This window comes from Camellia sinensis, chromosome 3, assembly GCF_055761805.1.
Source record: "Camellia sinensis isolate YWXY chromosome 3, ASM5576180v1, whole genome shotgun sequence".
NCBI lineage: Eukaryota > Viridiplantae > Streptophyta > Magnoliopsida > Ericales > Theaceae > Camellia > Camellia sinensis.
Genome location: NC_138963.1, coordinates 25,894,305 through 25,920,833, shown reverse-complemented (window position 1 = coordinate 25,920,833; position 26,529 = coordinate 25,894,305). Strand labels below are relative to the sequence as shown.

Below are 26,529 nucleotides of genomic sequence, written 5' to 3'. Positions count from 1 at the left end.
AAATTCTATTTCCACACACATAATTATCTCAGTACACATCTTTTCTCAGTGCATACACTTATGCTGTGTTTGGTTGAGGGATTTGGAAAGAAAAAAAGAAAAGGGGTGTGAAACTAGGTAAAATATAAGTATATTTTATTCACATTTCACCTAATTTTTCCCTTTCCCTTTCCAAATCCCTCCTCAAATCTAGTTTGATTATTATTTTTTGATCTAATTCCACACACCAATTATACCCTTAACTCATATATTATACACACCACCTCAACCCTCTTTCCACACACTAATGCTTTTTCCACACACCTATTCAAAGTTGAAGAGCAGCGTCTTTCCTATTTGGGTTCACAGTGAAGACTTCAACAGTGAAGAGAAATTCTGTTGAACAAAATGAAAACCTAAAAAACTCCATTGAACATATCATCTTGGTCCAGATCATTTTTTTTTTTTTTTTCTCAAGGCTTTATAGAAAGAGTGTAACGGAAAGAATGGGGGTGGTTTCATGTTTGTTTTATCAAATAGGATAGTTAAATAATAGTTTAAACGTCAGATCATTATTTGTAGCTTCCTGGGTTTCGACTTCTTGGCTGAAGCTTTTTTGTCAGAAACAAAACTGTTACAGTGCTGATGCTGCACTGGATTTGTAATTGGTTTGAATTTTAAAGCGATGTTGTTAGTGAAGTGTGGAAAACCAAGAATTTACCATCCCAATTTCCCTGATTTTGCAGCTCAATTCAAATTTTAGTTAAGAGCTGCCAAAAAAAAAAAAAAAAAAATTTACTTATCACAATTGCTTTGATTTTGCAACTCAGACTGCCGAAATGATTTTATTGTCAAAATTGGTTATTGGCTTCTTAACAATAATCCCAATGCTCTGTTTATTAGAAACTTGGGAGCCAATCTGTTTCCATGAGCTTGGGAGCCAATCTGCTGAGATTTTTTATTTTTATTTTTAAAAGATGTGTATATAAAATATTTTTATATAATATTATGAGTGTTGGTGGATGTCCATTATGGTCATTTTACTTTAGGGTATAATTGTTATTAAAATAATATTTCATTAAGTTTGTGGGCTCAGATAACTATGCGTGTGGAAATAGAATTTCCTGCTAAAAATGCTAACCCACTTCCCAAACGGAGGCTATATATACACCCCTGAGGTTGATTTAAATTACAAATTATTCTCTGTTATTTTAGAAATTACAATATGCCCCTAGGGTTTCTAATTTCATAATAAATAGATCATTTTCTTAATAAATCATCAAGTTAATTAATAATTTTTAATAATGTTAAATTTTATTTCAATTAATAATTCAGATAATTTTATTATTGTATAGGTGAACAGTTAGAAATTTTACTTTTTCAATTAATTCTGTTAAATAAAAAATTCTGACAAGAAGATATTTGTATTTTTTCAAACCACAGATTATGGGGTATATTTGTAATTTACCCTATATATATACTATAGGTTCCTATATTTGGATAAATTTTAAATACACCCTTGATGGTTGTATAAAATACTAATTCTCTCATTTGTGATTTCAACAAATATTCCTTATTATAATTTTTTGTTTAAAAGAATTAATTAAAAAAATAAAATTTTTAATTACTCTTTTATATAGCAATAAAATTACTTGAATTAAATAAATTTTTGACATATTAAAAATTGCTAATTAATATGATATTTATTAATAGAAAATGTCATTTGTTATAAAATTATAAATTTTATAAATTTCAGGAGACGAAATATAATTTTTAAAATTACAAGAAACAATTTGTATTTTAAGTAAATTTAAAAAAATATATTTGTAATGTATCAATTTTTTTTAGATGGGGTGCACCTAAGTATCTTTACAAATCTTTAAATTGACATATGTTAATTCCAGATATAAAGTTGTTTATTCAATATATCAAATCTGTTATTCTATTAAAAAAAACACTTTATATGTCATCGTGTGGTCCATATTACTGTCGGTATTAAAAACAAAAATGTAACTTTAAGCATATCAAATTTAATATATGTCAAATGTTAATTTAATTAATATTTGACATATAATGGGCTTCATTTTTCATATTAAAATTGAGTTGTTAGACCATCTCCAACGCTTCAGCAAACCTCATATCAAATTCAAAATTTGATGAAAAAGTCACTTTTTTGAGCTCCAACGTTTTACCAAATCGATATCAAATCCAGAATTCAGCAAATCTTGTACCAAAATGAGAACAGGCGAAGCATTTTACCAAATCACTGTTCCTAACCGTTGGGAGAGACCAACCGGTCAACCAGCCGGTTGCCCGGCCGGTTGACCAACCGGTTGACCGCCTAAAGGTTCAAACGGTTCGAAGAAAAAGGTTCAAACAGTAAAAAAAAAAAATATATTTTTTTTTGCCTAACCGGTCGACCAGCCGGTCGACCACTAAAAGGTTCAAAAAGTTCAAAAAAAAAAAAAAAAATTTCGCTTAACCGGTCGACCAACCGGTTGTCCCTGGCACAAATTTGATGAAAGTGCACTGTTGGAGCGAGTGGTATCAAATTGGTAAAATGAGTCATTTTTTACTCAAATTTGATAAAAAATTTGAGTAACCGTTGGAGATGCTCTTAGTGTGCCGCATAAAATTTGACACTCCGGTTGGAGCTACTCCAAGTTTTTGTATTCCTAAACAATAGATTACACTTTTATATTTAATTTTTATGTTCTTAAACTGATAGTCCTAGTTTAATTTATTATTAGGTAATGTATTTGGGCTTGTATTTTTTTTATAATTTTTATATAAAAAAAAACACTTATAGCTTTAGAAATTGTGCAAGAATCCACCTAAATGTGTGAAATATTGTAATTTTGAAACATTAAAATCTTTCGTTTGGAATGTGTATTAACTTTTTAGTTTTTTTTAATTATTTTAGCTTGAGTTAAAAAGCTTCGTTTGAGATGAGTTTTTTTTTTTATTTTTTTGACTTTTGTGAGAGAAAAAATAAAATGATTATAGTTGGAATGTGACATTTTATCTTATTAATTTTTTAGCCTATTTTATTATTTTGTGACTATTTTAACCCAAAATTGAGACGCCAAACGAAGGCAAAAAATTAAAGAAGGGATAGAAATCAGATGAGATAAGAATCATGGTCAACCTCTCTCTCTTAAAAAGCATAATTAAAATTAGAAAAATTCTACATATAATCATCTCACTTTTATTATATTTTTTTCACTTGTAAGCAAAAATAAGGAGATTTTATGTGTATTTAAATTGATATAGATATACATATAGTTACTGTTGTCTTGTGTTTAAGAGCGATAAAATTGATAAATAAATGAGATTATATATACAACATTGCTCTAAAAACACAAAATAAAATTTGCTTTTTAGAGCATACTTTTGCCCACAAAACAAAAACAATTCTTTTATTTGTCTTTAGAGTAATGATAAAATTAATATTCATGTTTTTTGTTTTATGTCTATGTGTTTTTCTCTATAAAAAAAAGAAAAAAAGAAGAAGAAGATATAATTCTAAAAATACAACACAAAAACATTTGTTTTTTCACATTTTATTTTTCAATTTGTTTCCAAAACAAGGTTTCAAGAATGAACAAACAAGTGAAAACATAAGAATAAACAGTAAAACAGGTAGCCCATCTCCCCTTGAAACACAAAAACCAAAACATAAATTTTTTATTTTTCGGAAACAGCCAACACAAACCCACAAACCCAAGCAATTTTGGTTGGTAAAATATTAACTGCATATTGCCGTTAAAGTTGGGCCTATGCAGAGCCTAATTCAGGAGTGGGCTATGCCAATGTAATCGTACCGAGTGCAAATTGGACCCTTCATGGCCCACGGCCCATGGCCCAATTCAGTTATGAACTAAAAGAGTTAGTTTAGGGTCTTCAGAAGAACTTGACTACATAGGGGAGATTCTATTTACACCAAAAAATTATTAAGTATTCCAAATTTTTGAGTACATCCTGTTCAATTATTTAAAATTTTATATAACTCTCACTACACCCTATTATTTTTTCCAAATTACCCTCAAGGTAAACCCAAATAATAAATAATAAACAAATTAAAAAAAACTAAAGACAGACTCCATAATCAGAGACACCATCGACAAGCTTTTCGTCCTTCATTTCAATCAATCTTTCAATTCCCTTTGTCTTCAGCTTGACGACATCATACGTCTAGGTTTTTCCTTTCTCTCTTCTCTGTTTGTTAATTTTCTTTATGAGATAAATAATGCCTTATATGTTGATGGAAGACCTAATTTGAATCGCAAACGCACCCCATAAAAAAAAATTAAAAAAAAGGGCTCAATTTTGTTTATATCTCAAAATTCTTATCTAATCATGAAGCAATGTAGTTTGATTCTATAAATCAAAACTTTAAAAAAAAACAAATAAGACTGCTTTGAACATTGCTAAAATGATTGATCACTTGTATACTTTGCATAACATATTGCCTTGCCTTTGCTTTTTTATATCTCTTTCTTCTCTTGCTGTTTTGCTATTCCAATTTGTTGATTACTATGTATTTGACAAAATGCTTGAATAGGAAACGCTTTGCTACCTTGCTTGGCTTACCTATTTTATTGAATTTTTTTTCTGTATTGTTTTACAAATATTATACTTTTTAAGTGTATATGCATATAATGGTGAGTTTTAGTAGGATGGATTGAAGTTTTTGGAGGGAGAAAGAAAAAGAAGAAGAAGAAGAAAAAAAAGAAATAACTTTGATATCTTGGAGAAGAAGATACAGAGATTTGAATAGGAATAATTGATTAGTGTATACTATGAAAAGAAAAAAAAATTATTTTAGGAATTAATATGTGTTGTCTTTATTAATAAATTCATATTAAGATATAATATGAATTAAAATTTATAAATTTAAATAAGGCGCACTGAGATATATTTTTAGTTTAAATAGAATCTCCCTGTACATAGTGTTTAAGGGAAAGGGAAGTAAGGCCAGGATTGAAATCCAACTATGATCCGGGATGGGAAGGTTAAAGGCCCAAGAATTGGCCCAAGCCCTCAAATTAATTGTGGAATTGAAAAATTAAACAAGTTGAAATAGTGCGAGTATTGGACAAAATCAAGAAGAAACTAAAATTAGGGAAAACAAAATTTAGGACTCGTTTTGTTCGTCTTAATATCTGGTTTCTAACCTTTTTTTAATCTTAGGATAATTTGTCAATTATCATTCATTTTTTACTTTATAGGGGCTTTTAGGGTGGGTTTTTGACTTTTACACAAAAAAAGTAAAAATAAAACCTAATAAAAAAGTTCGTTTGTAATTTGAAAATAACTTTTTTTTTTTTTTTGTATTTTTTAAAAGTAAGTTGTTTTCAGAAAATACTTTCAGAAGCAATTTGACAAATGATTTTTTTTGTGTATTTTGAAAAATGAAAACAATATCAAACAAGCCCTTACATCTTTTTACATTATTGTAGTATAAAATGCTTGACTTAGTCATCTCATTCTTATAACCTTTCTTTCCATTGAAACTAAAATAAAAAATAAAAAATCCAAGGTCAAGGATTGGTAATCAAAGGTAAATGATTACTAATTTATTTAAATCTTGTAGGATAATATTTATATGGTCTCCAATCCAACTCTCAAAAAAAAGCTAAGCCATGACAAGTACCCAAAAAAAGGTGTATCCTCTCATTTCAATAAAGTTGAGCATTTCTTTAAGCCCTCAAAATGGACTATCTTTTTGTGCATATCTCCATGGACTCTATCCAAGGGTGGGACTACATGTCCATAGTTTGTGTAAAGGTCCACTTTCTAAAAGACTTCCACTATATATTTCCCTCCTCCTCCTCTACTACTTGCTTGTAGGTTCCCCATCCCAAAGAAAGTGCATTGGTAAGTCAAAAGTGTCCCTTAACAGAGTCCCCATCAATGGTTTCATAGGGACAATAGTACCATAGACTTGTGGGGCTTACACAGTTATCTACCCTAATCACAGTAATAAGAGTACTTTGGGCTTTCTTACTTTGATATGAATTGATGAATAATAGTGGCAAATTAGGAATAATCTTACACAACTAATAAATTTTATCAGTTATGCTAGAAATAAAGAAAATTTTCACATAATAAAACATATAGGTGAGACAAAAGGTGGCGAAATTCACATTTAAGAGTCATTTGGTATCTAAAAAAGTTAACTTTGGACTAAAAAAGTCAAAAAAATGATTTGCCATCAACTAAAAAAAAGTCAAGTATCACATTAACTTTTTCACTCATACAAAATAATTTTTTAGCAATTTTCCAAATAAATTCACATTTTTAGCTCCAAAAAAAAAAATTAAAAGTCAAAAATCTGTCACATTCCATGAAAATCTTTTATGCAGTTTGCATTTCTCAAATTTATCAACTTTTTTTTTTAATACTAATTAGGGTGGCACTAATCATATTGTTGTAATGTGTCCTGTTTTGAATACTAAATTTTTTAATTGCATACCACATCAATAAATAAGAAAACTTGTAAAATTTATTGTTTTATATATAACATTTTCCTGTAAATTAGGGTTTAGTAAATTAGACAACACATCAATTGAAACATGTAGGGTGTCCATGCAGTCTCCAAGGACCCTTATTGGAACACCAAACATTCTGCCATAGTTCCAAGGTGGTCAGCTATTTATTTATTTTTATTTAGAGAAAATTCAAAACTTTATTTTAACCAAGCACAAAGGTCAAGATTAATCTCTTTGAGAATTGTTTAGTGACACAAAAAAGTGAAATAACTTTAAGAACTGTTTGGAAAAGCTAAAATTAAGTCAAACCAAAAAAACATATTAATCTTTTGTCATGAAAGAAGTATAAAAAACTTCAAAAAGGTAGCTGGTCTCTTATTAACATCCCCATAAATGCATATTTTATAGAGATCTATGGTTTTCATGCAAACTTAACCAAATTAAATAAATAAATAAAATTGCTCGACATCCTTACTTTCCATACATTTGGAAATTTATATCATCATCTGATTTGCTTATATATTTTTCTTTTAATTTTTATGGTGATCTGTTTATAATTATTAAGGGTTGTAAATTACAACAAAGAAGTTTGAATTGAGTCAAAAATCAGCCCAAGCTTAATATTACCCCCAAAAAAGAAAAGAAAAGAAAAGGTTAGGTGCAATGAATTTGTGTACAAATAAAATGCACAAAAAAAAGCGAAGCGTTGATCCAACCCATGTAATATAACGAGAAGTTAAATCCACACCAAATTATTGTTATTTTTTTATTAAATAAAATTATACATATTAATTAGTGTACTAACGGATGATCTGTAATAATTGTAGAGGTTTTGAGTCTTGTAGTTTGTATAATTGATGAGTTTCATAATTTTGAAGTGATAATGTCATAGAATATATTGATATACCAATTAATGTATGTAACATTATTCTTTTTCATTTGATGATTGTATAATGATGGTGGCAACTTCCGGTCATAGAATAATGGTGGCAACATCGATAATTATGACGGTTGTAAGATGAGACTAATGTCAGTGCAGGCATAGAGAAGTGATGGTGATGGTGATGATGATGGTGACAAAAATTAGAATGTTACTAGTATTTTTGAAATTAAGAACTATTTTGAAAAGTAATTTATTTTAAAATGAATGGTGCCAATATAATGAAAGCAAATCATTTTGTACAATTACAAAGAATGAAAGTTAACTTAACCTTAAGATGAAAAAAAATTACAAATTAAACAAAACTTAAATCAAATTAGAAAAAGGCCTCTTTTGAAAAGACAAAAAAAAGTTAAAAGTCAATTTTTAACCTATTTAGGTTATATCATTCTTTTTTATTTTTTTACATATTTTCTATAAATAAAAAAAATCAATTTTTAACCAATTTCTCAAAATAATCCAATATTTATTAAACATCATCTACACACCATGTGAGATAGGGCAAAGATTTTAATTAAATAGTTATAAATAAATTGTGACAGGAAAATAAAATAGAAAAATAAAAAAAAATTATGGGATGTATATAAAGTGATGTGTCGATAAAACAATTAGATTGTAAAGTTGAATCCCAAAAAAAAAAATTAAATTAAATAAAGAAAGAAAAATTAGATTGTAAAGACACCAACGTTGACGAGATCGTCGGACTAGTTTGACGCTTGGTCAACGAATCTCGTTGTTTTCCGTGTTTTTTTTTTTTCTTTTCTTATTTAATAATGTTTTCTTAAAAAGAGAAGAGTCCCAGTGTACGTAAAAAGATTATTGAGAACACGTAGACACACGAAAAAAATAAAAAAATAAATATACCAAACAACAAACTACGAAACAACTGCACATGTGTGGTTCGGAGGAGAGTCACTTCTCGTAGTTCTGTCCACCTCCGACATCCCCACTGTACCTCCGCACCAACATCCACTGTTACCTTTCTTTCTCCCAACTCCTGTTTCTTTACCATTTTGCCCCCTCAAGTTTTGTCATTTATCAACACGCCCGCGATGGGCCGAGTCGTGCCCGGTTGGCTCATTTTGCAAAAATAATGCTCAACCGTGTCCAACGGGCATTTATAAGTTGAGTTAGTTCGTTTGGGGTCAAAATATTAAGCTCAAGTCTTATTTATAGTGGGTTTGATTTAGAAGACTTCACGGACAAGCATATATGTTAAGTTGACGAGTAAGTGGATAGACAATTTTTATTTTGTTTTTTTTTTTTTTTTTGTTTTTTTTTTTCATATTTAGTCAAGTCACCTTTTATGAGCCATCAGGTTGAGTCAAGTTTCAAACCCATTGCCCAGCTTCAGCACAAACCTCGGTCAAACATTTAGGCCAAGTTTGGGAAGACTAAATAAGTGTACTTTTTGTCTTTTTGGACTAAAAAATTGAGGTTGAAAATATGGATGTTTGGGTTAACTTTTTGACTTTTTATTAGAAAATGTGTAATAAAAAATTGTAAAAATTGATTTGAAGGGAAAATTTTGAATTGGGAGTTGTGCAGCCGTAATTGTTGACTTTTGGTGAATAGTGTTAACTTTTTAACTTTTTGAGTAACTTTTTGGTTTTTTGGTTTTTTTGGAACATCCCAAACTTGGCCTTAGTACTAGTTTGACATGCGCTATTTTAATATATGATATTTTAACATATTATTTAATAATTATTTTATTTAAATAACGTCACTATTATATCATTTTAAATTTAATTTATATTTCAAGTTTTTTTTTATAAAAAGTCAAAAAATATATTAATCTAGCCCTTCTCAAACAACCTCTTAAGCTAAATGATGACCCTTATGCACAAGTATTATAGCATACTCTTAGGCCTCGTTTGGCAAGTGACTTTTTTAGCTAAAAAAATTAAAAAGTTACTAAAAAAATTAAAAAGCCAACAAGTTATACCAAAAAGTCAAAAATTTCATTTTCTCTCTACTTTTTGCTCATTTTTTTGTAAAAAGTCAAAATTTTTATTTTATTTTTACTTTTTACTTATCTTTTCGTAAAAAGTCAAAAGTCATCCCAAACATTTTAGTTTTTTTTTTACGTCATATTTTAACTAAAAAATCAAAAAATTACTAAAAAAGTATGTTCCCAAACGAAACCTTAGATGAATTGTGAACTTAAATATCATAATATTTATTGAGCTTAATTGGTACGTGTAATTTATGAGAGATTACAAACATCTTAAGTTTTATTTTGTACGGATGGATCAACCTTCACTATTATCATTAAAAAAAAAAAAAAAAAAAAAAAAAAAAAAAGATGTAATAGAAAAAGGTGATATATCTCACATTGAAAATTATAATTGTACATGAGAAAAGTTACAAACGCAAAAAATGCACCGAAAACAAAATATACAGAAAATAAAATGTATGATCTAAATTCAAATTTAACATACCTAAGTAGAATTAAATCGACACATTTTATTTTCTGTGCACATTTTACATGTTTGTAACATTGCTGATTGTACATTGGGTAGTCACATTTTCAGTGGTTGCTAGTCATGAAATGGCTCAAACCCATAGCTGAACTCATTGAAGCAAACTTCGCCAGCTCTTGTGGCAAGAACGGCCGACCACCTTCACCTCCGACGCCGAGAAAATCTCTCGTCAGACTGTTTTCGAACACATTCGAACCTGGATTCAACTTCAAGGGAAGCATTGAATTGACACCACTTTGCATCATAATTTGCTCAAAATTGCTTGATGTACTAACCAGTGAGCTCAAACTTGAACTACCCATTACTCCGCCACCGCACACGGTGGCTAGATTGGCCGCGGACACCAAAATCTCCGCCGGTTTGGGCACAACCCGGTGGTTGAAAGGCGATGTATCAGACGAAGAAGGCGAATTCATGTTCATGTTCATTACTCCAAAATTGTTTCCCAAAAATGATGGGTTGTGGTTGGGGTTGCTTCGTGTCGAACCCATCTGCGCCGCCTTCTGAAGAAGCGCGGTGGCGGACATTGGCACCACCCCCGGAGAATTCGATTGGTGGGTTTGGCTGTTCACTCCTCCGGAGAGTGAAAGATCTGCAGATTTTGATGTTGTCGCATTCTTGTCAATCCAATTATTACAATTACCAAAATTCGACATTGTCGACGATGAGCCAAACATGTTCGCCGAGCCAGACGACACAAAAAGATTCGAATTCGTCGACATATCGATGGTGTTGAGCTGAGGATTTTCTTGATCCAACCACAGTGACAATCCGGGCTTCCCGGCTGCCTCGGAGCCGTAATTTGGCCTGAAACCAGCACCAAATTGAGAAATTCCGGCATCGATTCCGGACTGCAAATTGGGCTGATGAGTGAGGTTATTATTGACATTTTCATCTAAAGGCTCAGTTGTGAAGTTCATATGGGTAGCTGGAACAGGAGTGAGTCTTGCACTTTCTATAGCCAATGCATCACAAAATGCTCTGTGGGTGATGAAACTATCTTTCCTGAATCAATCAACAAAATCAAAAACCCATTTCAATTTAGAGACAAAAATTATTCGGAAAGTTGAAGTGTGCGTATCTTATTAAAGTCGACTTTTCGCATTTAATTCCATGCAAAAAGTAACAAAAATTCTTCAAAACTTGGAGACATCACAAAAAGCTCTATGAGTGATTCAATTCAAAAACCCCAAAAAAAATAATTCGAAAAATTATCAGAAAATGAAATGTGTGACATAACTAATTACACATAATCACATTAAATTCACTTTTCGCATTTACTTCCAACCAAAAACCCATGCAAAAACTAACAAAAATTCTTCGAAACTGATCCGAACAAGAACACACATATAAATAGAATCTCAAACCTGGAAAAGAGTGTGCCACAATCGCATTTATACTCTCTAGTCCCACAAGTCTTCGAATGAGCTTTCCAATCCGATTGAACTGCGTATTTTTTTGAACACTTCTCACACTTCCACTTCTTCTCACCATGTTTCCTGCTAAAATGTTTCTTAATCCCAGTGAGGTCGCCTAGCGCCCGCGAAGCGTGGTGGTGGACGCAGGTGGTTTCCGGGCATATATACACTTTCTTCTTAACCACCTCTTTGTTAGACCTTTGCTTCAGCTTCCATGGAAGATTGTGACCTCTTCTGTGAAGCTGCAAGTTCTGATCTCTCTGAAACCCTTTGTTACAGATTTCGCATACAAATCGATTTGTAGCCATTAAAGTCTTTGGTGATAGAGCTATCACTTCAGCATCTGGATCTGTAATATGCATCTACATGGTCAGATATATGTGTGTGTATATATATATTTTTTCAATTCCACATAATCGGTAGGAAGTGTTACCCCTTAGCACCCATAACACATTTGCAGGAAAACTCACCACAGTTACGTTGGAAATGAAACTAAGGACTCTCGTGTGCTCTGGGTGCTAAAAAGTATATTTAACCCCAATAAGAAATTATATATTTGTGTGTGTATGTGATTATGCCTATGAAGAAAGAAGGTGGAGATTGATTTTGCTTGCCTGGTGTTCCGGGGAGATTTCTCTTCTTCTTGGCTGCGATTGTGTTGGATTTAGGGTTAGGGTTTGGATCTGAGTCTTGAGAAAACCCTTTAATGGAAGTGGGGATTGAAAAAACATCACCAGGCATCATTTGGGTCTGATTTTGAAGACGATGATGATGATGTGGGTTTAGAGCTGACAAGTTGGAAACTTGCAAGAAAACAACTTAGCTTTTGAAAGTAAAAAAACAGTACAAAACAAAAACAAGAAAAGAGTTTTTCACCAAAAACAAAGGGATGTGTAATCTTGGTGTTATTCAAATCTCTCTCTCAGAGTAATACAGGTTTGTGGGAAAAGAACAAGAAAACCCCAAGAAACAAAGTTGAATCCTAAAACATGGAAATTATTCTAAGACTTCGGACTCTTGTTACACCGAGAGAGATGTTGGAGTAGTAGTACCCTTTGTTTTGTTTTCTTTTTCTTTTCTAATCTCTCTTTTCTCTCTCTATCTCTCTCTCTTTCCTCTGTAAGCCTCTACTCTTCCACGTCCTCTCTCCTTTATCTTAACCCTTTTTTTCAAAGTCGGCCAGCCATAGATTTAAGCTGGGCCACCAAGCCCAAGAGTCTCTGGTGTCACCCATCAATAAGATAATTACGAAATTAGACACATAAAATCGGCCTTATCGAAAAGGGATATATTATTCCGTGATCGATTTTTATATTTTTAAATTTTTTTATAATTTAAATGAAATTAAGTTGACAATAATTTTCATTTCGTTAATCTAATTTTGTAACATCGATTTTAACTGATTATCTTATTATCGTTATATTTAATATTTAAACCATATTTGGTCAATAAATTTTGAATACGACTTGAGGCGACACATAGCAGTCTCTGTTTGAAAAAATTTATTCACTGCCTTATTATTATAAATTTATAAAGTCGTACTTTGAAAAGTTAAAAGGTGTTTACTGAAGTTTTTAAGATTTTAGCTTATTTACTTTTCTAGTTCAAAAGGGTGGAAAGTTAAATTTTATGAAAATGAAGTCTCAGATTTTTTTTAAGGCATTTTTTACTAATGAAAAACATTAAAAATTTAGTGTAATAATAATATTATTTTATAAGATGTCACAAACAAATACAAAATCGTAAATAGGATTAGGTGAACAATTCTTATTTATAATTAACTTAATCTATGTGTTCTATTACTACAATATGAGATTTTTTTATTAGATAGTAATACTACAGCATTATATCATTACAGTCATATTTACTCCAATATGACGTGCATTAATAAAATGTTCAATGTTATTCCATACTCAAAATTTTACTTAAAAATATCACTATACAACATTCAATCTCCACCACATGATTTTTGACCAAAAAAATCTGAACCCAATTTCTAAGTTCCCAAACTTACTGTAAAAATATTAGTATTTAAAATGAAACAACTCAAATTGATAAGAAAAATAGTGAGATTTATTAATTAGTAGCATTACTATACTGTATATTTAAAATAATAAAAAAAATAAAATAAAAAAATTACATGAGGATATATATATGTATGTGTTGGCTGTATGCTGCTTGAAACCAGAATGTGTAGATTTATGTGTGAGTTGTCGCTTTTAGAGTTCAAATTCCTACTTCCAAAACCCAATAAAGAAATAAATAAATAATTTAAACTGAGAAGTAAAAAAGTGTATAAAATTGAGAAGCTGAGCATTGCAGCTGTGCCAGTGTTACTGCCACAATAAGGTACCTTCTATTTCTTTATGTATATATATATATATATTCAAAGAGCTCGAGCACACTAATCAATTATATTAAAATGATTTGTAAATATATTTTTTATATTGAACATTATTTCAAAATAACATGATAATAATATTTTTTAAATTGTAGATTATAATGATAAAAGTTTTGATTTGAAACATAAAATCATTAAAGAGATATGAAAAATAAGGAAATTTGGTTTTCTTTTTTATTTTTAGAATCTATTTTCTGAAAAATACTAAAAAATAATTTGGTGAAAAAATAATGAAAATTTCAAAAAACACTTTCACTTTTATATATATTTTTCCTTTTTTCTTTTTTGTCCAGAAATAACTTTCAAAAATTCAAAAAACATCTTTTCGATTGTTTATTTTCATCAATCTAATTTTTAATGTTTTTTAGAAAACATATTCTGAAAATAAATCCAAACAGAGCATAAAGATAAATAAATTTGGATCATTATGTTATAGTTTCATATTAGTTGTCTCAAAGAAATATTTCATGTGGTGTTATAAAGTGGACAATTTTTGCGCAAACATTTTCTGATCAGTCTATTGCCCTAACTTTAATCGGACCCCTTTCTAATAGACGGTGAGATTGATCCCTCAGATTAATTAGGCCCTTGTTTGATGTAACATTGTCGTGCTTTTTGTTTCTCCAAAAATGCCTTTATATTCAATAACTATTAAATAGTTTTTCTCATTCATCAAATCGCCTAAAAGTAATTAACAATTTATTTATGCATCAAATTATCTAAAAATTTAAATATAAATTTATAAACACATCGTTGTTAATGTACATATTTATTGATGAGTGTGTATGCATGCACATGTTAAAGCTGATAAATGTCATTATTAGGATAGTGACATATAGATGAACAAATAAAATGTTCAATGTTGTGTAGCTTTCAACCTGTGAATTTGTTGGCAATGGAAGTTTTATAAAATCCTGTTCACAGTAAATTTGACATTTGTTGTGTGTGCATTATCTAATATAGAATAAAGGAATAACTTTGTCTAGGTTGTTGTTATTTATAATTAGGGTAAAGTTTTTAATTCCTTAAAAATTAAGAAAAATTAAAAAAGAAAAATTTAATCCTAGAGGTTAGATGAGTTGGAGTAATTTAATCCAAGGTCTTGGATTCGAAACCTATACTAACTTCCTTATAGTCCTTGATTGAAATTGGAGAATGATGAGTGGGTTTCTCGACATGCTCTCAAGGATTGACTCGTAGGATCGACTCGTAGGATCGGACCATAAATAGGTCCAACCTTGAAGTTTCCCAGTCATTTAAAAAAAAACTAGTTTTGTGTTTTAATTATGTGTTTCAAATATTACGCCACTAATTTCATCATTTAATATTAGCATATTAAAACAAACTTATTGGAGCCATGAAAATGACCTCCCAAAATTATTATCTTAAATTCTGTTTTAATAATAATCCACGTATTGACTTGTGATTTTTTTATTAACAACGATCTTATTGCATTCATTTGTACTCTGAGGTGAAGTTTGGCAAGTTAAAAAAAAGTCAAAAAGTTATCACTAGTTACCAAAAGTCAAAAATTACGGATGCACTATTCTCAATCTTAATTTTTCCCTACACACTAATTTATACAATTTTGTAATACACATTTTTTCACAAAAAGTCAAAAAGTTAACACAAACAACCATATTTTTTTCCTCAACTTTTTAGTCCAAAAAGTCAAAAAGTGCATTTATTTAGGACATCCCAAATAATTCCACTGAAGACTTTGAAATTCTTTTAGTATAAATATATTAATAATCAACAAGGAAAAAAGGCAAGATGAATGAATTGATATTACAATGGAAAATAATGTAGAGTTGTGCTTCGAAAAATTCAATAATGTTATGTAAATAGAATATCTGCACATAATTTTCACATAATAATATAATTATTTTTTATTATTTGATTTTAAATCAAAATGTTTACTATTATGACTCGTAATTTAAAAAAAGAGAAATCCAATGGTACATATGCACCCTATCATAAATTGGCATAATTTTATCATAAAATTTCAAAACATTAAGTACAAACTACATAACCTTGCAACAAATTAGCGTAACAAAAAATATCGTAATCAAGTCACAAACTTTTGTTATATGAATCATAATTTTTAAAACATTTTGTTAAGTTATTTTGTGACGAGATTATGTATTTTATGGTTAATATTACAAAATTTTGTAATAAGATTACGAGAATTTGTGATAAGATACATATGGTACATCCTTACGATTTCGCTTTAAAAAAAACACTATCATATTGTTTGGCTGAACTTTTATTAGAGAATATTATTCAGTGTGTTTGGTTTCAGTTTTTTAAAAATAATTTTTTTTTTATTTTTTGTGTTTTTATTTTTAGTGAATATTTTTAAAATTTTAAGTAATTTTTTTACCTTTTCAGATGCACCTTACTTAGATGTATCTAAATAGTAAAATATATGTAAAAACATATTTTAAAAAGTTAATAAATACACAAAAATATGAAAAATGTACTGAATTTTTGTATTTTTGTTATTTAGTAAATTTTTTAAAGATTTTTTTCATAAATATTATACCTTTTAAGTGTATTTATGTTAGGTGTGTCTAAAAATTACAAAAAAAAATTACTTAAAATATTTAAAAATTCATTGAAAACAAAAAAAAATACGAAAAATAAAAAAAGTAGAATTTTCTTGAAAAATATTTTCTGAAAACCAAATAAACTGATTATTATTATTATTAGGCAGGCCATTTCAGGTCTCCTTTGTTGATTCGAATTTTTTAATTTTTAGTAAATTTTAAGTAAATCATTTATAAAAAAGTAGTATTAATAAGATATCACTAAGAGCATCTCCAACGGTGACTCAAATTTTTCACCAAATTTGAGTTAAAAATGACCCATTTCACTAAATTTGATACCACTCGCTCCAACGGTTCACCTTTCACCAAATCTATCCCGGGACAACTGGGTGGTCGACCGGCCGGTTGACTGGTTAGGCAAAAAATTTTTTTTTTTTTTTTTTTTTTTTTTGCGAATTGTCTAAACTTTTTTTTGAACTTTCTGAACTTTTTCGGGGCGACCGGGGTGGTCGACCGGCCGGTCAACCGGTTAGGCAAATTTTTTTTTTTTTTTTAACGGTTTGAACTTTTTTTCCTGAACTGTTTGAATCTTTTACTGGTTGACCGGTTGGTCAACCGGCCGGGCAACCGGCTGGTTGATCGGTGTACCTCTTTCAACGGTCAGTAACAGTGATTTTGTAAAATCTGTGTCTCGTTCTCAGTTTGATGCTTTTTTTTGCTGAAATCTCATTTTGATATCAATCTAATGCAACGGTTAGAGCTTGAAAAAGTAGGTTTTTCATCAAAATTTGAATTTGATGCTGGATTTGGTTCACCGTTGGAGATGGTCTAACATGTTTGAATCAGATTTTTCTTGCGAAATAGATTATTTATTTGTTAAATTATATTTTTCATTTATTTTTTAAGAGATTCTATTAATGATAGTCCTAAGAGTTACAAAAATATTTATAATCTTAATATATATTTTAGAGAGGATGAGAGGGGAGCCATGAAGTGGTGGTGACAGAAAACTAAATCAGAAAGGGCACTTATTGATTATAATTTTAATTTTTTTCTATAACCAATAATAAGAAGATAATAATAACTTTTGAATTAATATTAAATACAAAAATTTAAATAAATTATTACAAAAGTATTCCACATCAAATTTTACAATTAGCTTCGAGTAAAATCGAAATCAAAGTATTGCGTATAACTAGTATATCATGGACAATATAAAAAAGTCATATATTTAAGTCTTAAAATAAATTATATAATTGTAAGATAAATTAAATTTTTACAAAATTTGAGTAAAAATTTTATATAATAGTGATATCATGTCATCATTGACATATGATATCACTAACCAATAATAAAGCAACATATGAAGGGTGAATTTCACATGCAAATATAACTAACATTTTAGTAACTTTTACATATATATAGTGAGATTAATTATATTTACATATTAATAATGATGGATATTACTTTTATATTGAGTTTTTTTTTTACAAAATTTTCATAAATAAAAATATAATTTGTTGTAATCCTTCCATTTTTAATAAAACAATTGCTATTGTTCTCATAAATTTAGAAATGCCATTGACATTTTATTTTAAATATTATTTTTGTTTAAAATTTTATTTATATACATATGTAAAAAAATAAAGGGTAAATTACAAACATACCCCTTAAGATTTACTTGAATTACAATTACCCCTGTACTTCTAGAAATTACATTATGCCCCCGAAAATTTCTAATTTCATAACAAATAGGTCCCTTTATTAATAAATAATCAAATTAATTAACAGTTGTTAATAATATTAAAATTACATTTCAATTAATAATTTAGATAATTTTATTATTGTATAGGTATACAATTTGAAATTTCACATTTTTAATTAATTCTGTTAAATAAAAAAATTTAATAAAGGGATATTTGTAATTTTTTAAATCACATAAGACAATTTATATTTTAAACAAATCTCAAAAAATGTATTTCTAATTTACTCAAAAATAAAAATAATAATTATAAATTCAAAACCGAGGAAGGACATGTAGCCTCCTGACCTCCATGTGACTCAGCCAATGAAGACATGTATATTTGTCAAAAAAAAATCTCAAAAGTGGTCCATGTAATTAGTTCAATATTTGTACATAATTTTATTCATTTTTAAAATTTTTTAATGTATTTTATACGTATTTAGGGTTGGTTTGGAATATTCTAAAAAAGTATATTTTTTGACTTATTAACTTATATGGGTTGGATTTAGGTTGAGTTTGATGTGATGTGTTAGAGAAGTAATGTGATTTAAATAAGATAATATGACTTAAATATGATAGTAATTTTTTAACTTTTTGTATTATTTAGTGTATCCCAAACTAACCCGGGTTTTTAGATATTTTTCCTTTTTTTAAGTTCTTAAAAAAAAAAATCATATATAGCCTCCGTTTGGGAAGTGGGTTGGCTTTTTAATTTTTTGACTTTTTTTGGCTATTTTAGCCTGAGCTAAAAAGTTTAGTTTGGGAAGGATTTTTTGGCTTTTTAGTTTTTTTAAATTTTTTTGTGAGAGAAGAATGTAATGATTATGAGTTTGATGTGATATTTTATTTTTTGTAACTAAAATAATCTATTTTATTTTTTATGACTAAAATAATCAAAAAAAATCTCATTTAGCTCTTGCCAAACGGAGCCATAATATGATGGGACTGTTGTCTTTGTGAAAAAAGTGAGATGCCTTTAGAGCCCTTTGATCAGAGAAGCTATAAAATGATTACAAGATAATTAAAGTTGGACTTCTGTGTATGTTTTTAGCATGCCCAAGAACCAAAGAGAAGAAAAAATATAAATAAATAAAATTTTAGCATGGCAAGTGTACTGGAGGACCAAGAATCAGAGAGAACAAAAAAATAATAGGAGAGAGAGAAAAACAAAAAAAGGAAGGTGAGTTACGTTTCCCAAGGTAGGAGGAGAGAGAGAGAAAGAGAGAGAGAGAGAGAGAGAGATAGAGAAAACTACTTTTTAGTTGATGAGGATGAGTCCGTGACGCATCTGTGTTACTGTTTGAGAGTGTTTGAGTGTGAAGTGTAGGTGGGACCCACTTTATTCATGGTTCGGACTGTCACTCTGAACCATGCAGTGTTGCATCTTCCTGTGTGCATGTGAGCTTTCATAATCATATGATTCTCCTCTCTATGCTAATCACACTCATCAGGGCTTAACCCAAGGGGTGCGCCAAATTTGAGTAATGCTTTTATTAAGGCCTTGTTTGTTATTTTTTAAATAAATTTATTTTTTTGTTTTTTATTTTTTTAGATCACATTAATAAACATCACTTTTTTATTTTTTTATACATTTTTTTTTATAAAAATTTAAAAAGTGTATTTATTTAAAACATTTCAAATCATCCTTAAATATTTTATATGAGTATGAGATCCATATTATTTGGGCTTTAAATAGGTTTTATACCTATGTGAGATATTTAATAGAATATTTAGTAAAATATTTGGAATCTCTAATATTATTCATCAAATTTTGAGTAGTAAAAGCATCTCCGAGTGTTTATGTATTTTTTATTTTTTATTTTTAATTTGAATAGAAATTTAAGTAAAACTTTTATTTGATATCAAATGATTTAACGAATAATTTATATATTTTTTTATCAAAGTATCGGTCAATTGGAAGGATAACCGGGCAGATGTCTAGCTGGTCGACTGATTTGTGTAAATTGACCAACACCTTTATGGACAATTTTGCAAGGAAGAGATTATCCAAAAAGATGTCCAGGAGTGTGTCCAGTCCAATAGTCATGCACAAATTTGATGAAATGATAAAACTCCCTTGATTTGATGAAAAAAAGTAACTCTCTATTTGATATCAATTTGATGAAAAGGTTTGAGCTCATGTTTTAAACATTTTTCATCAAATTTAAATTTGACGAAGTTTTAAGGTGATCTCTAGATTTTTATTTTATTTTATCAAATTTAAATTTGATTAAAAAAAACATCTTAAATGTTAGCTCTAATTCTTTTATCAAATTGATATCAAATGAAGAGAGAAACTTTTATCTTTTCATCAAATTTTGCAAATGGTTGTTTGTGGACGACCGATCGATCGAACAATCTCCCAGACAACTAGATTTTGGGATGAATTAGAAATTTTATAAAAAGATTTAATGAAAATTTACTCTTCACTGGATGACCGGCGGGTCCAGTCGAATTGATGAAAAGTTACTCTTCACCGTCAGAGTGCATCAAATCATATCAAATTTTTACTCAAATTTGATTAAAAATTTGATGAAGCGTTGGAGATACTCTAAAGGTCTCAGTTTTCAATTTCTTTGGAGTTAGTTGTTCGAGCGACAAGTATATGGTTAGTAGGATGATCTTCTAAGCCTAAGCGAATCATCCTAGTATTAGGAGTCTGGATTCGAATCTCTACTTGTATGCGAGTCTGCGACTTACCGCTGTATGATTAAGTAGTCCTACTATGTAACACCACATAATGATGACCTAAGTCTCGACTCCTTAGGATTTTTCACTCATGAAGAGGGAGGGAGATCACAAATAAAGTGTTTATGGGGTCGGTTTAATTCAAGTTGACTTTAAATTTATAATTAATTTAATTATAATTGTTTTTAAATTTTTAGATTTAGGACCAAATTAATCATTCGTTAGAATTAACTTATGGCCTCTTTTGGGTAAAGCTAAATAAGTTAGCTTACTAGTTTATTTAGATTACATTACCTCTTTATTTTTCTATATGCCTTTTTAAAATAAACAAAAAAAAATTAAATTATAAATCACACTCAAAACAATCCTGACCGAACTTAATGTAGTTCGGATTAGTTCAATTGTTTGATTTACTTGATATTTTGAATACCCCTAATTATAACACAATTTTTCGATTATCACGATGAATAGGTCGTGAAATTATTTGATAGTGTTTATTTATAGTTGATTTAGAATTAATTTTCTTAATAATTTTTTATAAAAAGTTGGGTAAAATAAATTTTAAAAATAATTAAATAATTTATAATAAGTTTTAAATTTTTCTAATTAAAATATTTACTTCCCACATGGCCATCATAGTGACTGTTTTGAATTTTTTTTTTTATTATTGCAATAATATATTTCAGCTTATGAGATTTCTCTTATTCTGTATTTGATTGAGAGATTTATTGAGGGATTTGAAAAAGAAAATGAAAAAAGTAGGTAAAATATAAATAAAATATACTTACATTTTATCTAATTTTACACATTTTTCTCCTTTCATTTTTTCTTTTCAAATTCCTCCCCAAATCCCCTAATTAATCAAACACAGCGTTGGGGTTTCTTCTTCATGGAGGTTTATTATCTTCTCTGCATTGAGGGTTTTGTTATTCATCCCTTTTGGAATTCATCTTTGTGATCCAATATAATTTATTGGATATTGTCACATCTATGACTTTCAGATAAAAAATTGGAATTTTTTTTTAAGATTTCTCGTATTAAGATTTTATAAGATAAATGACATACAATATTTTTATAGTAATTAAAGTCCCTCAACATTTCTACAGAAAAAATTCGACTTAGAAAAATTTCAATTTTCAAAGAGAAATTTCTCTAAGTTAGGGCCAAAATTTCACTAAATCGGATAAAATTTCTTTGAGTCGGACAAAATTTCTCTAAATCGAATTTTCTTTGTGAAAATGTTGAGGGACCTTAGCTAATAATAAAAAAATCTTAAATTTCTCATACTACACAAAGTTAGAAATGATGTTTCGCTAATTTTTTTAAAAAATTTCCAAGAGACCACCCAAACCTCTCCATGAAGATAGTTCTATGGTATCCACTACGGACATAAAAATATATTACAGAACTAGATATAAAATATATATATACATTTTCTTTGTTTTGATATTTATATTTGAATTTTTTTATCTATCAATATATATTACGTGTCTAATTCTATAATATACTTTCTTGTGTTTAGAGTTATTTACATGACACCACGAAGGTGGGGTGGTTCAATGGTTCTTCGCTCTCTCTCTATGCACACTACTCACAGTTTCGATACTCTGGGCACAATTTGCCGACCGCCTTGTACTCTTATCGCAAAATCTTGTGTGGACTCCACTATTACCCAGCGAGGTTGGGTTAAATCTGATTGTCAACCAGCTTCCTTAAGGCCAGGGCATATGAAAGCTATGATGTCCTCACGAAACTTCTTTTTTTCTGATAAAAAAAATGAAGTTATTCATATAACATATATATTATAAATCTATTTAAGTTAATTTTGTTTTTTAATTTTTTATATTGTGCAAACTTGAGAAAATTAATAACATTAATTAAGAAATTAAATAAAAACTAAGGGTAGAATTGATAGTTATATATCCTTGGTTTTTGTCGAATCGATTAAAAAAATATAATTAATTAGATCAAATTAATACAATAAAAAATTAAAGAATAAAATTAACATAAATAAGATTAAGGGCAAACTTCACTTTACCTTTCTATAGTTTGGGCCATATGCGGATTACTTCTTCTGAAGTTCGAATATCACCACATAACCCCTTGTGGTTAATGGAGTGATGTAGACAGTTAACACCGTTAACATCAGAAGTGAAAAGATTATTTTGTCCTTGTATATATAATCTTTGTTTAATATTTTTTATTCAACAGTTGTGCATTTGAAAAGAGCAACAGAGAAAACTTAGGGTTTTGAAACACATCTTTAAATTTAGAGTGAGAAACTCCCAATCCACTTTGATTTCTAAGTTTTTCTCGATCAATTGCCCTTACAAGAATTATAATCCAGTGTATACACACACACATATATATATATATATACATAAAACACATCTCTCTGTTTCTTCAATCGTATACACAAATTCTCATGTATATATTTGTGATCTTCATATTTGAGCTGAGATGGAGAAAGTCATTGAAAACAATGTTTAGCTTTCTCTCTCTTATATCTTTTTGTTAAAAGAAAATTCTTCATTTTTTTTTTTTTAATTTTTATAATCATCAAATCAAAGATATATGTGTGTGTGTGTGTAGTGAAAAAACTGAAGAGGAGGGGGAGAGAGGTATGGAGGAAATAGAGCATAAGACAATCAATGTAAATGGCATAAACAAGCACATAGCAGAAAAAGGCAAAGGTCCAGTGGTTCTCTTCCTCCACGGCTTCCTGGAGCTCTAGTACTCATGGTAGCACCAGATCCTGTAGACGGCGGCGTACAGCTACAGAGCAGTGGCACCAGACCTCCGAGGCTACGGTGACACCACCAAAGCAGCATTCAACGACTCCACCAAATTCACCGCTCTCTATCTGATCGGAGACATCATTGCTCTCCTTGACAAAATCACACCTGATGAAGACAAGGTGTTTGTTGTGGGGCATGACTGGGGAGTAGTTTTGGCTTTCATCATCATCAAATCATCTGGAATCATCTACAATTTTTATTCATTGTTCTTGGCCCTGCGTTGGAGAAAGAAGATGTGAAATTGAGAGAGAGATGTGTTGAATATCTGGATATTGATGATAAAGATGATGGTAGGTTTTGGAAATTGATGACGAAGCCGAGGGCATTTTAGTTATTTAATTTAAAGGAAAAATCATATTTTCATATCCATTTGCATATTTGGCCTGTGTCATACATGGTCTGTTAGAATAGATGAAAAAGGTAACTATGCACATCACCCCATTAATCATAGGAGGTTATGTGGTGATATTCGAACGTCAGAGGGTAATCCATACATGGCCCAACCCATAGGGGGTAAAGTGAAATTTTTCCTAAGATTAAATTAAGAAGTATAAGATATGAATTGAATATAGGCTACGTTTGTTTGGCGAATTAAGTTGGATGAGATTGTTAGTGAGGAAATGGTTAGTGATGAGATTGTTAATATTAGAGATTGTTAGTGAGAGGATTAAGTAAAAGTGTGTTTATTTTTATGATAGTGTGAAAGATGGTTAGTAATGAGATTGTTAAATTATTTTTATATAAAATAAATAAATAAATTATTTTCATATTAAGAAAAATTAAAACAAATATTAAAACAAACAGGTGCACTTAGTAAAAAAAAAAAATGCATTGTTCTGGACGTTCAGACAGACAACTGGGCGGACGACTGAATAGACTCAATCTGCTCATTATTTTTCTAATCTTACCATCTACACGGCCAAGGTAATCTCTCTATTGAAGGGATTACTAAGCCCTTTGAACTATCAATCTGCCCTTTTATTTCACTACCAAACACGTAATGGGTGAGATCCACAACCATGATAGTTCAATTCGACTACTCAAATCGTAAAACAAACACGACCTAATGATTTCCTTTGAAATGGGATGGTTAAGAATTCATCCCATCATCCAATGATGGATCTAAATTAATCACCATAAGATATTGATGTAACATGAGAATCGTAATACCACTATATAAAAAGAAAGAATTCTCTTTTGTAACTCCATATTCTTTGATAGTGATAAGTCTAATTATTGCATTTATATCTCTTTTAAAATTAAAATAAAAAATGAAAACTACATTGTGCATGTACTAGACAGGCATGTTAAGTGGACCATCAAATTGGTCATAATCCTACAAGGGTCCCAAATTTGATTCTCTAAACCCTACATCAACAGCCTACTAATTGAGGTTTTGTAGGTATGAATTCTTATTGATACCATAGTTAGACTAAAAAGTTAGTCTCATCTTTTTGGTTTTCCTAGACTTGGAAAGTGTTGGTCTTCTCATTTGGTTCATTCATTTCAAATGCTGGCATTTTGCCTAAATTGGTTTGAATTGGGTTAGGTAATCTTTTTCTACATACAAAAAAAAATTAAACACAAAATTGAACCCAAAAAATACGTTAATAAGGAGAATTCTTTAAAAGCAAATCTCATAAACAAATCGTATAAAATTTAGTTTTTATCTTTCTAAACTTATTAGGTATGTAATATAAAAATATATCAAGAAGGTAATATAAAAGTATATCACCAACAAAAATGATATATGTAAATATATTTTACGTCAAATTTTATTTTTACTACTAGAAACAAAGATAATGGATCGTATTTATATTGATTAACACGGGCTTTGCTAGCTTTGTGTAGTGATTAAAAAAAAAAAAAATCGTATAAATCTATTTATGTATAATATTACTTGTGCTCCGTTTAACAATATTCAAATAAGTTTTTTTGAGGCTAAAAGAGTTCAATGTAAAAGAGTAATATTACAATAGCTACATTTTTATATCATATTTTGTTTACCATGTACATTTTCACCATAATAAGAGTTGTCACCACCACATTAAAAACAAACATGAGTGATTAAACTTATTAATACAATACAATATAGTGGTGACAACTCGGTGCATTAAATATGAGTAAGATTATCACACACACTTAAAAAAAATCATTAAATCAATATAGTGATGACGACTCACATAGCTCATTAAATGTTAGTAAGGTATGATTGAGTTTTAGGTTACATTTGATAGAGCTTTCTAAATATGATTTGAGAGTAGGAGTTATATTTTGAGTTTGTGAGTTTTGATATTATGATTTGAGTGTGAAAGTTTTGTTTGGTAAAAGAATTTTGAATTGAGTAGGAAATTTTTGATGTGACATATGATATTTGATACAAAAACTTACAATTCATAATCAAACATACAACTCAAAGTTCTATTAAAGCACATAAAAAATTTTAAAAAATTTAGAAAATCTTTTTTTCAAATATATAAAAATTAACATATGTCAATTGCAAAAAAAAAAATTGCACTATCCCGGTCAACCGGTAAGACGACCGGTTAAGCCAAATTATTATTATTATTTTTTTGAAAATCGTGCCTCACACAAAGTTTTCTGCAGAATTTTCTAAATATTGTGGAAATGTGATTGAGAACACTATCCAAATATCATATTAGAATGTGGGGGTAGAATCATAGTTTGGAAATCATTCCAAACACAACCTTAGATTTGCATTTTTTGTTTGTAAATCCTAGTTCAAACCATTCAAGGTAATTTATTTGAAACTTAACGGTTTGTTTGGTAGGATTCTTAGTTTGATTCTCTAGACCTTTGTTATTTTCCATTTTAAATTACTACAATGCAATCCTGTCAAAGAGTAATAAGAGCATCTCTAACGGTAATAGGCATTTTACCTATCTAAATATTATTATAAAATATATATATTTTATTTTGCCTATCAACTATTTCATATTTCTACTCTAACCATACTCTTTATTTTAGCTATTTATCTAAATATTATTAATTTTAGAAAATGTCGCATCAGCAAC

The 26,529-nt window shown here is 29.2% G+C and overlaps 1 protein-coding gene across 1 annotated transcript; it reads right to left on the bottom strand.

Moving 5' to 3' along the window:
* Nucleotides 1-9,721: 9,721 nt before the first annotated feature.
* On the bottom strand, nucleotides 9,722-12,520 carry JKD (C2H2-like zinc finger protein). The gene is made up of 3 exons (XM_028230754.2): nucleotides 11,929-12,520; nucleotides 11,264-11,663; nucleotides 9,722-10,901 (listed from the first exon to the last, which is right to left on the bottom strand). Exons 1-3 carry the CDS (start codon nucleotides 12,056-12,058, stop codon nucleotides 9,944-9,946), a joined length of 1,488 nt encoding a protein of 495 aa, XP_028086555.2. The 5' UTR covers nucleotides 12,059-12,520; the 3' UTR covers nucleotides 9,722-9,943.
* Nucleotides 12,521-26,529: the final 14,009 nt, after the last annotated feature.

Coding starts and splice junctions, on each gene's coding strand:
- JKD (XM_028230754.2), bottom strand. CDS start 12,058: ATGATGCCTGGTGATGTTTTTTCAATCCCCACTTCCATTAAAGGGTTT. Junction 11,664..11,928: donor AAATCTCCCCGGAACACCAG/GCAAGCAAAATC, acceptor TGCATATTACAG/ATCCAGATGCTGAAGTGATA. Junction 10,902..11,263: donor TGTGGCACACTCTTTTCCAG/GTTTGAGATTCT, acceptor TGATTGATTCAG/GAAAGATAGTTTCATCACCC.